This window comes from Anguilla rostrata, chromosome 19, assembly GCF_018555375.3.
Source record: "Anguilla rostrata isolate EN2019 chromosome 19, ASM1855537v3, whole genome shotgun sequence".
Lineage (NCBI taxonomy): Eukaryota > Metazoa > Chordata > Actinopteri > Anguilliformes > Anguillidae > Anguilla > Anguilla rostrata.
Genome location: NC_057951.1, coordinates 9,997,918 through 10,010,562, shown reverse-complemented (window position 1 = coordinate 10,010,562; position 12,645 = coordinate 9,997,918). Strand labels below are relative to the sequence as shown.

The 12,645-nt window shown below is 43.4% G+C and overlaps 2 protein-coding genes across 5 annotated transcripts in view; both read right to left on the bottom strand.

Moving 5' to 3' along the window:
- The window catches only part of dnah6 (dynein, axonemal, heavy chain 6), a 60,716-nt gene extending 58,890 nt beyond the window's left edge, over positions 1 to 1,826 (bottom strand). The window contains exons 1-2 of one of the 2 annotated variants that reach the window (XM_064318552.1): positions 1,311 to 1,826; positions 314 to 397 (exon numbers count right to left, since the gene is read on the bottom strand). The gene's annotated coding sequence lies outside the window, so the exon portion shown is untranslated. Of the gene's footprint in view, positions 1 to 313; positions 992 to 1,310 lie in introns of those variants that run through there. The other variant, XM_064318553.1, reaches the window with a different exon arrangement.
- A 133-nt stretch (positions 1,827 to 1,959) lies between these two features.
- On the bottom strand, positions 1,960 to 12,414 carry mdm2 (MDM2 proto-oncogene). Of its 3 annotated transcripts, none has more exons than XM_064318558.1 (11): positions 12,103 to 12,414; positions 11,011 to 11,078; positions 10,857 to 10,931; positions 9,833 to 9,966; positions 9,436 to 9,485; positions 9,119 to 9,177; positions 8,804 to 8,867; positions 7,781 to 7,938; positions 7,269 to 7,421; positions 7,110 to 7,181; positions 1,960 to 6,859 (listed from the first exon to the last, which is right to left on the bottom strand). In XM_064318558.1, the coding sequence occupies exons 2-11, from the start codon at positions 11,068 to 11,070 to the stop codon at positions 6,335 to 6,337; spliced, it is 1,350 nt and encodes a 449-aa protein (XP_064174628.1). In that variant the 5' UTR covers positions 11,071 to 11,078; positions 12,103 to 12,414; the 3' UTR covers positions 1,960 to 6,334. The 3 variants fall into 3 exon arrangements, with proteins under 3 accessions (XP_064174628.1, XP_064174627.1, XP_064174629.1); XM_064318557.1 differs by lacking the exon at positions 12,103 to 12,414 and adding an exon at positions 11,409 to 12,066; XM_064318559.1 differs by lacking the exon at positions 12,103 to 12,414 and adding an exon at positions 11,173 to 11,372.
- Between the last annotated feature and the right edge of the window lie 231 nt (positions 12,415 to 12,645).

Sequence of the window (12,645 nt, the reverse complement as noted above, 5' to 3'; positions counted from 1 at the left end):
TAGCTGCCATTTTGTTCCATTGCTGTAAAAGGTTTATCAGTCAGACAGGTCTTCACCCTGCTGTTCCAAGTGGTTTATCAGCATATTAGTTAATAGGCTTATAAATCCTTCTAGGCCAACATCGAACAGATATTAAATTCTCAAAGGAGTTAGACTTGTGAGGCATTAAAGATTAAAATGTGGCTTTGCTGTGCTTATTCAGCACTGTATGAACTTTATTTTCCTCAAGACATGAGATACGTCAAGCTTTTTATGTAGCCATGTGTGTGAACAATAGTGGGAGATGCCTATCCCACACAAGGCCTGTACTCACCCCCTCCCAAACTCCACTGATCTCTGATGAGTGCTCTTTCGGGCACTGGAGGAATAGAGGAAGAAGTGGTTTGAGCTCCACAATCTGGAAGGCAGATGAGATTCCTCAGTTCAGGTGGACAGTGGCCGTGCACTTGTCACAAACAGAATCAAGGGCCCTAAAGCAGTGGTGGCCCAATCATATGCCATGGAGGGTCCAGAGTGTACAGGCTTTCACTCCAACCAATAGCTACCCCTGCTGATTTCACTAATAAAGACACCTTCAACTAGAGGGGAGGGAACCAACTCGTGTACTGATTAGTTGGAACGAAAACCTGCATAGGCTACTCCCGACCCTCCATGGCACGATTGGGCACTACTGGCCTAAAGCAAGAGGCTCATTAAATTTTCAGTAGGTACGTTTGACCTGGTTTTCTTTTCATTTAAAAGGACAAATTAATTAATACATGATCCCGTACATATCACAATGTAGCACTGTAGAACAGTCTGCTGCATTCATAGAAGACAGATATGGAGGTTCTCACACTTTTACCATTCCTCCCCGGTGTTGTGGATTTGCATTGTAGAAGGCCAAGATCTGAACTGCAACTCCCCAATACACGCATCTTGCCACAGGATGGCCTAAATCTTGTCTCGGCTGTGTACTCTCCTACCATCATGCCAAGCCTTGCCTTGACAAGATTCCGGTTTGTTCGTTTATTCTTAATATAAGAATAAAATAATCACACCCAAGATGTTTGTGTCTTTCTCCACCATTACTACACAAGGCCGGGTAGAAGGATGTACACCTCAGTTCAAGGAAACACAAATGTTAGAAGGCCAATTAAATAATTAAGGTTATTATAAATAATCTGCAAGGTGAGGACTGTGAAAGAACAACTGGAGTAGGCTGGTCAGCAGGTATCTGATGTGCTTCATATGCCAGTCACAGAATGAGTAGGTGGGTAAGAAAACACCACAGAAACGCCTTCTATCACAACTGTGTTACACAGACTTACGCTTCTGCCCTTTGGCGCCCCTTGGTGGCCATTGTAGTAGAGCAGCAGTCTTGCTGGCACCCAGGACTTGCAGATAAAATGTGTTTCAATGCCTTTCCAACAGCAAAGGGAAGTACAGGCCCTTGTGTCCTGGAAAAAAAATCCACAGCCATGTCAGAACCGCCTGCTTCAATAGGGATAGAAAATGAGAACTTCCAGAATATAACTTACCTAATGAGGAAGTCTGTGTTCAAAAGACGGGATAGTGTGATATCCATTCATATTTATCTACCCTGGAATGCAAGTTTCTAAACTCAGAGACTTACCAAGACTTTTCACACAGATATTGATCACGAAGAGAGAACTCTACTAAATATGACAACAACAACAAAAAACAAAAAACCCAGAAGGACCAGAAAGCAAATTCACATAAGTTCTGTCAGCATCAACAAACATAGCAAAGTGCAATACACCCTCTAGTGGTAACTCAAAATCAAACAAATAAAAGCAGCAAAATGATAAAGGAGGACCAACAATCACATGACTTTGCATAAAAAAGGGGAGAGATGACCATCTAGCCATAGCAATAAAGAAGCTGAACTCTTGCTTCTAGGCTACTTACAATTATGCAACAGACCTGGCAATACACAAACATTGCAAGACAGCTTACTTGTAGCAACAATAAAATGGCACTTTATTTCCAAGTCCAAAACCAGACATGACGAAACAGAAAACATGACCAAAAAGAGAAATTACGACTAAGATAAATGGAACATTCCAAACAAATTGTAGATAGGGGGTCTTGTTGTGTTCCATACAGTAGTATATAAACATGTCTTCCAAAGTAAGACTAGAAATTCACATGTTCACCAGCAGCATACTGTATGCCATTTACAGCAGGTGAAAACCTGTACCTTTCAGAAGTGACTTGTCCAGTTCCATTAAGACAAAGAACATATATCCCTATATCATCAGCTGCTAAATGTGGTACTTTTGACAAATGAAACATTCTGGAATTCCACCTGGAACATACATTCTTGAATGCAGAGAGAAAATCTTGACCGGCCATAATATTAGGCAACTAAAATGGTTTACATCTGTTACTGCAATGAGTAACTTCAAAAGGGTTTGAAAATACTGTGTATGAATCATTTTATAAATAGGTGCCTTTTTTATTCTAAGGTGAATGCTTTACAACCTGTATTTAGGAACTATAGACACTGCATGTTAATGTGTGTTGAAGAAACATAACTGAGAACATAAATATACAATACATAGATACAAGTAAACAAATAATATATACATATATATCTTAAACATAAATAGGCACACTACAAGAACACAGAGGAGCCTTAATGTTACAAACATTGTAAGGTTAAATCAATGCAGAACAAAAGCCTTTGATTATTATTTGATGTGAAATATTTTCACTGACCGAATCAGGCCACCACAAAGGCAAATTAAATTACAAACGTACAATGACTGTACATACACAGATCAATACAAGACATAACTGAAAAACTGCTGAGATGCAAAAAAATCAGCAATGTCTGAATTTAAATACAAAATATAATTTTTTTTACATCACATTCACAAAAGTTATCAGAGTAAGGCATCTGAAGAATTCACTTTGCAGAATTTACCAATATGAACATGCAGCCTACAATTTGTGTAAACATTCCCTACATGTCACAGCTATCCTGTAGTTCAGTGGGTCCCAATCTCAGTCCTGGAGTACCCCTGTGTATGCTGGTTTTCTTTCCAACCACAAATGCAATTATAACAAGTTGTAAATTTTTCTTAATTAGGTGCTTTTTGTGTTTAGAGGGATTATTTACTCTCTTCAACCACATTATGTCAGAAATAGCTAAGCACTCCATGAAGAACTAGAAAGGTTACAATTCCTGAAGGAGTTGTGTGGGCTTGCTTCAAATTCTAACTGGCACTGTCCTCATGTCTCAATGCATTTCAATGAGGGCGCATAGCTCAGAAGCAGCACGAAAACATCCAGACCTACGGCGCACCGTAGCGTTACATATACAGCCGGGGATCAGTAAGTAGTGATTATGTTCCAGGGATTAGTCATATCCTAAGTGTCATGAGTAAAACTTGGCTAACTATATAGCTAGCTAGCTATGGCATGTCCTCACCTCTGTAATGTTATTTGTTGTCCTCTGTGTGTTCATACATCTGTGGCAGTGGTTGTAGCATCCGTTTGTCCATACATCTGTATCGGTGGTTGTAGCTGTGTGTCATTAGCTCCTACTCATGCTTGCAGGACAGCATCCGTACGCGGGTTGTAGCTGTGTGTCCGTAGCTCCTACTCATGCGTGCAGGATAGTATCCGTACGCGCTAACTAGATTAACTAAAGTAGGCGATACGCTAACATGTTAGGGTTAGCTAAAGTAACGTTAGGCGATAAAGATGTGCTTAAAAATCTCATGCCACTGGAAGTGCGTCCTACTAAACATCCATGAGTGAGTGAGTGACCACCTGTGCATGCATCCTAATAATGTCCCAATAAACGTCCATGAGTGACCCTCTATGGCAGTGGTCTCCAACCCTGGTCCTGGAGAGCTAACAGGGTCTGCTGGTTTTCATAGTGACTCTGCACTTCATAAATCAATTAGAGCAGTTGATTACACAGTTAACTCAACTTACATGGTGTCTTGGGTCTCAATTGGGAGCTGCTTTTAAGGTGAAAACAAAAACCAGCAGACCCTGTAGCTCTCCAGGACCAGGGTTGGAGACCACTGCTCTATGGAGTGACCAAAAATTGCTCACAAAAACTTGCTACATTTTGGTGTAAACATTTTGAATGTAGTGCAAAAACTGTAGGACTAGTTAAGCTAGAAAAATTGGCCGGAAAGTGCAGATAATAAATATATTATATAAATAAGATATCAAGAGTGGACTTGCCTAATTCCCACGTTCACACTGTGCTTATTGTGCTTATTGCAAACAATTACATTAAAAGGTCAATTATTTTTAATGGATCAAATTAAAGACTGAGGTGTGTCAAAAGGCTTCTAAATGGTCAAAGTGTGGACACCTGGCCACTAAAACGAACCATCTGGAAGATAATGAAGAGTTCAAAGACAAAGCAAATGATAACGAGCCGAACCTGCATCGTGTCAATAAATTTCAGGAAATTAAGCGTTCCGCTACATGTTCAGGGGTCTATTGATTAATCTCATTCTTTCAATTGGTCCAAAAAGTTTGTTACCTCTTCTATGTAATTGTTTGCAATAAAGCACAATAAGCACAATATGAACATGGTAACTTTATTGTTTATGGCTATTTTTGACATGATGTGGCTTAAGTGGCTTAATAATCCATCTAAACATAAGCACCTAATTAAGAAAAATGAACAATTTGTTAAAATTCTGGTATTGCAATTGTGGTGGGAATGAAAACCAGCACACAGGGGTACACCAGGACTGAGGTCGGGAACCACTGCTGTAGTTAATCCTGTCTAAGACTGCATTCACACAAACAGCACAGCTGCTTCTTGCCAAGCATGAACAAAATTAACATGCCGCCTCCCATAAGAAGATGCTCGTTATGAGCTTCTCAAATTCACAATGAAAACAGTGGACGAAGGCAAACTGGCAGGACATTTTGTTGTTCATGCCATGTGACCAGGTGAGGGTGCTCAAAGCAACGTAGCAACATTTTTCTATTGTGCTCATGCAGCACTTCCTGGATTCTGTATCGCCAACACGACGACTTTAACATTAGCATGTGAATGCAGGCCAAGTAGTACCCGATAGGTAATGAATTATACATTTTCCATGTTACCCAGTTATTCAAACACCCTTGCTATCTCTAAAGACAGGGCTGTACGTAAGTTACTGAGGTGCGCCTGTAGCTTCTGAAGCTGCAACACGAGTTGTATAGGCAGAGATGAGCTAGTTACCTTGGACACTGAAAACATGTGCTTACACAAAAGACAGATACAACTCCGCCCTCACGAGAGAGTATCCCAAAATTAACCACACCACTGCAAACAACTCTTAAAAAGAGAAAATGCCACAGTACCCCAGACAATCAAATAGAGCAAAAATGAAACCACATCACGTTCAATGTTTTTCTTTCTGTTTCTATCTTTTTAAGAGAAAGTAAAGCCTCTATCCTTCATCTCCCTAACAGAAAGAAAAATAAACCTTGGCCTCTTGGTCATACAGAGCTCCGAGCTCCAGGAAGAGGAACAGTGCAAGCAGCTTAAGGGGGTTTGGGGATGTGAGGGAGCCAAGTCAGGTGGTCTCGGTGGCAGACAGGTTGGGGCATGTTTCCTGAGTTTTAATAACGAGGTCCCTGGTAACGCGCCATTCTGCGAGCGCCCAACAACACAACAAAGGCCGATGTCAAGCCGCCATCAGCTGCAGCAGCCGGAGAAGGGCATTATTAACCCTGTGAGAACGGCTACCTTTTGATCATTCTAGCTGTACTGTGAGTCAAGGAAAACTACACAAATAATAAATAAATAATAATTATAATCAGTGACTACGCAAAAAGGTGAGTGCTCTGGTATGTACAGACGTACAGTTCTTAGCCCTTTTTGTCTTAATGCTAAAACACCATTGCCCTTTACTTTGGGGAATGTGGCACTGTCCTGAACAAAAATCCCTTCAACTTCTAATGAAAAACATTTATCTTCAATATTTTTAGTAGGATGTTCAAGGATAGAGGTTAAGCATTTGAATTTAAAGTATGTATTGCACTCAAAAGGTTAAGTATTAGGTATTACAAGAATTCAACTCTAAAATACAAACTAAATACACGCAAGACAGGCAATATTGCTGGCAACCAACATAACTATTGGTCCACAACCACATTGTGCCCTACAAAATATATGACCTGTCTAAAAGATGGAGCATTTGCACTCTCTAGCATATGGGAACAGAGATACCTCGTTTGTTAAATACAATTAAACTCTTTTTTTTATTGTGTCCATAGAAAAACAACAGGTGAACTGAACTGAAGGAACTGTGAGCACATGCGCTCCATGTCGGAGAGTGTCTTCATGTCGGGAGGGGAAAGCTTAGCTCAGGTAGGTGAGCACCACGGACTGTATGGGCTCCCGGCAGACGGGGCAGAGTTTGTTGCGGTTCTTGAGCTTCTTGGCGCAGGTGTAGCAGGCCATGAGGTGGCCGGTGCGGCCGTGCACGATGCAGCCGTTCTTGGGCCGGCTCTGGCAGATGACGCAGGGCTCCAGGCAGCTGGCGGGGAGGCAGGCCTCCAGGCTGTTGAAGCGCTCCAGCTCGGGGACCTCGTCCTGGCTGGAGGGGGCGCTGCTGACCCCCGAGGTGGAGGGCTGGGAGCTGGGCTCCTGGGACTCGCACGCCGAGTCCTCCTTGTGCTCTCCGGCGGCCGGCGGGGAGCGGGCCCGCTTACCGTCCGGGACGTCCAGCCCCTCCTCGGCGTCGCCGCCAGCGGTGGGGGGTTTCGGGGGCAGGGCTTTGGGGCTGGTCTCCGGGAGCCAGTCCTGCCGCAGAGTCCAGCAGCGGTTGCAGTGACGCGGGAGAGGGGGGTTCAGCTCCTCACATTTGGAGCATTTCCAGTAGTCCTGATACACAACATGCGCACACTGCATTACTGCTACAACACACATCACCTGCACAACACCTCTATACTACACCATTGGTCTACGTTACATAGTACAACACATCAGTCTAGAGTCCCCATTACACACACAATACTCTGAAAATATAATGCTAAAACAGCAACATCTGGGGTCCTGAACAGGGGTACTAACACACATTTTGACAACTGAAATGGACAACAATCCATCAAAAAAAAAAAAAGCTTTGGCTTACTGCTTCTGAGATCTCTGTGTCTTCGTCAAAGGAGTCTTCATCCTCCGCCTCAAAGATGGTGACCTCGTACAACTGTGGGGGAGAGAGGGGCAGTGAGACCGGGCTGAAGCCTGCAGCAGGGGCAGCACTCTTTCCACGCCGGAACGCTGAAAAGGAGACCTGTTCCTCGCCCGACGCCACCGACGCCTCGTCATGCTCGCTGTAGTCGTCCGAGTCGATGGACTCCACCTCAAACTCCACACTGAAGTTGTCACAGTCAGAGTCCTGACTCAGGCTCTCGTCTGAGTCCTCGCAACCAGAAACACCTACTTCCTGTGGAGGGGGGGAGAGAGAGAGAGAGAGAGAGAGAGAGAGACAGCGGTTAAAGCGCTGCTGAGGGAGGGAGGACCAGGCCTCCAGCACAGGAAAACGCTGACTGGCACAATACCACCGCAGTATATCAGCACGCGAAACAAGTCACTTTTGCTGACACCTACTTTCCGAGGGTGATGCCATTAACCGTTAATATTACTAAGCAAAAAACACCTCAGGGCTGAGGGAATTGCACAAAGCGGTCTAAAATAAATAAATAAAATGTAAAATGTGTCAAAAAGCCTTTACACAGGGCTTAAGGCTTAATGTAGGGCATGGTAATGCATAACGTGTGGGGAGTGATGTAAGCAGACACTCACAGCATCGCTCCTCGAGTCCGAAGACTCGCTGCTCCCCCGGTCCCGCCTCAGCCCGCCGATCACACACCAGGACAGGCTGTCGTCGAAGGTCAGGGAGAAGCTGTCCGACTTGTGCCTCTTCCTGCGCTCGCTCGCGTCCTCCTCTGTGGAGCAGCCAGCTGGAGGAGAGGGGACACGGCTCTCACCACACTGATACAGCAGCACGTACACCACTTTAAAAACACCACCCCCAACTTAATATTTACACTCTCCCCATCTCCAAACTAGATAAAAACCTGCCAAAAAAAGTAACCCTCCTTCGTGTTTAACTGTGTACTGTAGGTATTTCCCAGTTTTATTACATTCAAACTTGAAGGGGTCTCAGTTTCGGACCGTAGTTGCGCTGCAAGTTCGGAACTGTTACAGCCGCAAGCAAAATTCTATTCCTGGTGTTTACGCAGCAGATGCCAATACTCTGCGATGTTGCGCTGCTGTATTCGGTGTTTGTTCAATAAACAAGTCCTCTTTGTGTGGATGTTTGCTCAGTGAAGGAAGTCATTATGCAAAGCGGTCATCTGAACACATTCTGTGCTCCCACCAGACCAAAGTGCTCCTCGGGCTAACGGGTTCAGTTTTCAGACACTACCCTTTTGAGGTCTAGCAAGTTTTCGTCTCGTTATCCTTCACTACTTGGATTTTGCAGGACAACCGCGCTTGATAAGGAAGCGGTAAACACTGTCAGTGTGTCCAAATAAGCACAGCGTTCAGTCACTTTACTACATTCAGGGACGGACTGCACAACAGTACTAGACTTCACCAATGTACTTGCACCGCTGCACTTGCGCCCGCAAGCAATGAAACTCTCTCTCTAATGTGTCAGGGCCCACAATGCATTCACCGGCTGCCACAGCAGAACAGAAATGACACCTCTGCTCGGCAGGAAGGCCCAGCCATAGTACAGGAGCATAATCTGAGCTGGAGCAGTGGAGTAAGCGCAGCCATGGGGAGGGGTGGGAGATCAGGCAGTGAAGCAGGCTCTCTCACCAGGGTCACTGCACCTCCTCCTTCTCCGTCCTGAGGTAGAAGAGTGTGAGTCCAAGTCCGTTTCCTGGCAACAGAGAAGAGTAGTCAGAAAGGTAAACAAGAAACGCCAGCACTTATATAAATCAAGACAAACTCAATTGAGGCAGTTAGATTTAGATAAGATTTTAATTTCCGTGAACTGAATAGTTGACAGCCCTACAGTCAAGTGATCTTAGACTGGACAGTAGGTGATACCACTGATACAGATAATACACACATTATAAGTAATATTGGCACAAATATCCAGATAATAACATTTATAATGTGGCTCTTTACCTCAGGCCCTCGATCAGGCTCACTCTGACTCCTGGGTTCTGTAAAAGCGGACTGGGAATCTGTAAGAAAGCCAATAAGTAAATTAAAACAAAATCACAAATCATACTTTTAGCATCTTGTTCAAAACAACCAACTTTCAATGCAATCGCTTCTTATTCAGCTAATTAGCCAATACACACAACACAATATAGAATGGAAACAAAGGAAAAAAAGTTGTAAAATAACTGTATCATTCATCTGGAACAATCTTATCTAATATCACCTCTGAAGAAACATATATTGAGGCTGGAGATAAAGATCTGAACCACATTAAATACCTTGGTTTTTGACAGCAGTCAAGTTTTTGGAGATCATAGCATACAGGATTCTGAAAGAAACATTTTGCTAATGTTAGACACCAAGATAGTTTCAGTTTCTGCCACATGATTCTGATTCCACTTTGAAGCACCCAGGAGTGCAAGTAATATTACTCATTATTATTATTATTATTATTATTAATATTATTGACCTGATATCATCATCATCATCATCATGGTCATCATCATCTAGGCAATCCATGCAGATTTTATTTTTTTTGTTTGTCAGAGGGCCAGGCAGCTGCTGACAGGCCCAGCTGTTCTGCTCTCAGCCACCTGTCTGCCCTCCCAGGGGTGTGTGGGAACAGCTGCCTCCCAGTCAAGGGCTACTTCACACAGCGCGGCGCAGAAAACGCACCGAGGCTCTTTGACGGAGAAGCTGTCCACCCCCAGCACAGCTCCCAGGGCGTCGTTGGCACAGTGGACGATGTGCTGCTGCTTCTTGTCGTAGAGCTGCTTGCTCATGATGTACTGCCCCAGGTAAAACATGACCTAAAATGCAGAGCACACAAAAAGCTCTTTAAAAGGGAAAATCAATGAAGTCAGCTGATCAGAGGCAGCTGTGGGTGTCCATCAGACCAACCAGTTCTGCCCAAGTGCTTACCGAGTCCAGACATAGGTCTCTAAGCAATGGGTTTAAAAACAACTAAAGAATGGGTACAAGTGCAAATGCATAGAACCCGCTGTTCAAACAGTGGAACAACAGCAATTGAAAGTGCGAGTCATGGAGACTGCACACACATTACTAACAGCTATGTGGTGTGGATGACTCACATTTCCTCTCTGTCAAAAGACTCTTCCTTGTGGTACTCTAAAACATGCCTAAGTGCAACAGGGATCCTACTTATTCTACAAAACCCATCACTGCCCCTGAATATCTGATTACAACTCCAGTACTACCCAGCATGACGTCTATAGATCCCAATCTCAGAGCAATTTAATATGGAACAAAGCCTCTCATTTTAACCTTATTTTAGGATGCGTCTAAGAAAAAATCTTAATCCCATTAGATAAACAAGCTGCCCAAGGCTGTGTAGCTGAAACCTGAGAGGTTGCATTATTTTTAACCTCCCACAATCCATCCAAGGGTAAATGACAAGGATTACAGCACTGTCTTACAATCTACAACATACACAAATCACATGAAGACTATTCTGATCCCACACATGCCAATGAGATAGCTGAGGATATTTTAAAAATTCAAGTATTCAAGTTAAACAAGACAACGACTCATACATAAGAATGAAACTGAAGAGTCTGTCCTCAGTACTGGTACACACGTCCTGAATGCCACTTACCAAAGCCAATGATTTTTTTAACTTAAAGTTAATCTGTCTCTATAGTAACAGCAGATACTACCCTGCTGTCAGGTGATGTCTTACCTCCTTCAGGGTGAAAATGTCCTTGCTGGCACCAGCATGCTGCAACAGAGTCTGCAGTTCCACTTTGGGTCTTACCTGCAGACACACATTCACAACCATTAATATCTTTCAATGCAGCTGCTCGTATTCAATAACACAAACGAGAAGCACTTACTAGTTTCTCACTGTCCACAGCGTTCATTTGGGAACTGCTCAAACTGTTATCCATCGCCATTCTGTTACCTGTATCCATGGAGAGAAAACAAAATTTAGGACTTCATATACAGCATCAGAATTAGAAGGCGTCCGTAAGAAATTCTGGCAAAGCAAAACTTACCTTAATAAATAGTGATATATTATATACACATCTATAAAGTCTTTAGCTGTACATAAAGTGCTGGAGCTCGTCTGCGCGCAATAGGAAACCACTCTGACGCCACCGGATTTAAATAGGCATGGAGAGACATGTCAGGGCTAGATTCGCTCTGGCTGTTACTGCGATTGGGCGTGGAGGGCACGGGACTAGACGATTGACATGTCGAAGCATGACTCTCGTACTGGGAGCTGACTCACCTAGCGGCGGAGACGCGGCGACACACTCACTGTTCATGTGGCGGATATGCCCGGGCATGTCCAACTTCTCCACGCTACACACAGTGCAGCGCCGCGTAGCTTTTCATAATAACAGGTCTGACTGTCAAGCGAGGCGCGTCACGGCACGGCTTCAAAAAACAAAGAACTGTGTGCAATTTGACATGTGAAGTATCTGACCAGTTGGTTCGCGCAACATTTCTATCTTTTCTAATCAGGTACTTGCCAGCTATCTTTTAAAAATCAGTATGTTTGCTGTAGTTAGCTATCACCTTTGACCTAGATGGACTAACGAACTTTTTGTGACGACAAACACATTTTTAGTTTTGGCTGACTAGAAAGCTAGCTAGTAAACGATTCCGCGCAGATAGACTATATTTGTAACGTAACGCACATACTAGCTAGCTAACGTTAATAAACAAAACACAGTTCGTAGGGTACTACGGCACCTAGCACCTGCTAACAGTTGGCTAAAAGTAGGTTGGTTGGCTATATTCGAAGATGGTTAGCTATGTTAGCCCGCTATGCTTAACGCCGCGAGTGTTCACAGCTACTTAGCTAACATAAAATTCATAAATTAACGGTCACTGCTGGGACTGTGTAATAAAATGACCTAAAACCATGCACAAGTCCCCCGGTGTTTACGTTGGTAACTTGTTCTGTGCTTTTAAATTACCTTCTTGCGTCTCCGAATTTATTCCAGAGCCAGGTGTAGGGAAAATCCGAGGCTTCACGTTAGCTAATAGGCCTTTCAGAAAAATGCTTGGCCAGTTAGCCTTTATGAAAACCCAACAGAGATTAACCAATTACTCCGATATGCAGGCAAAGTTATACTTGGTAACTGAAAAGGAACATTTCATTTTAAAGCAAAACTATATTTGTAAATTATCCATTTCTACTCCGAACGCATCAGAACACATCTTAATTTACTTGCAGTGCTGAGACTTTGTCGCCCCTGGTGGTTGTTCTCGAGATAATTTAAATTCCAACGGTCGAGTACATTGCGGTACGTGACGTGAAAGTCGCGTAACTTTATTGTAATTTACTCAAGTGGCAATGAACAATGGATTCTGTTATTAGAAAGTACGTCTAAATGATCCGAGTATTCACAAATGTTGCCAGAACGATCAACAGGAATCTTTAAATTCAAATGTCTTAATCAGTGTTTTCACGTACTAGGTACGTGAAATAATAATACAGGTTACATCAATAATAGGTA

Coding starts and splice junctions, on each gene's coding strand:
- mdm2 (XM_064318557.1), bottom strand. CDS start 11,466: ATGCCCGGGCATATCCGCCACATGAACAGTGAGTGTGTCGCCGCGTCT. Junction 11,079..11,408: donor CGCCGCGTCTCCGCCGCTAG/GTGAGTCAGCTC, acceptor CCATGGATACAG/GTAACAGAATGGCGATGGAT. Junction 7,182..7,268: donor TGGCGTCGGGCGAGGAACAG/GTCTCCTTTTCA, acceptor TCTCCCCCACAG/TTGTACGAGGTCACCATCTT.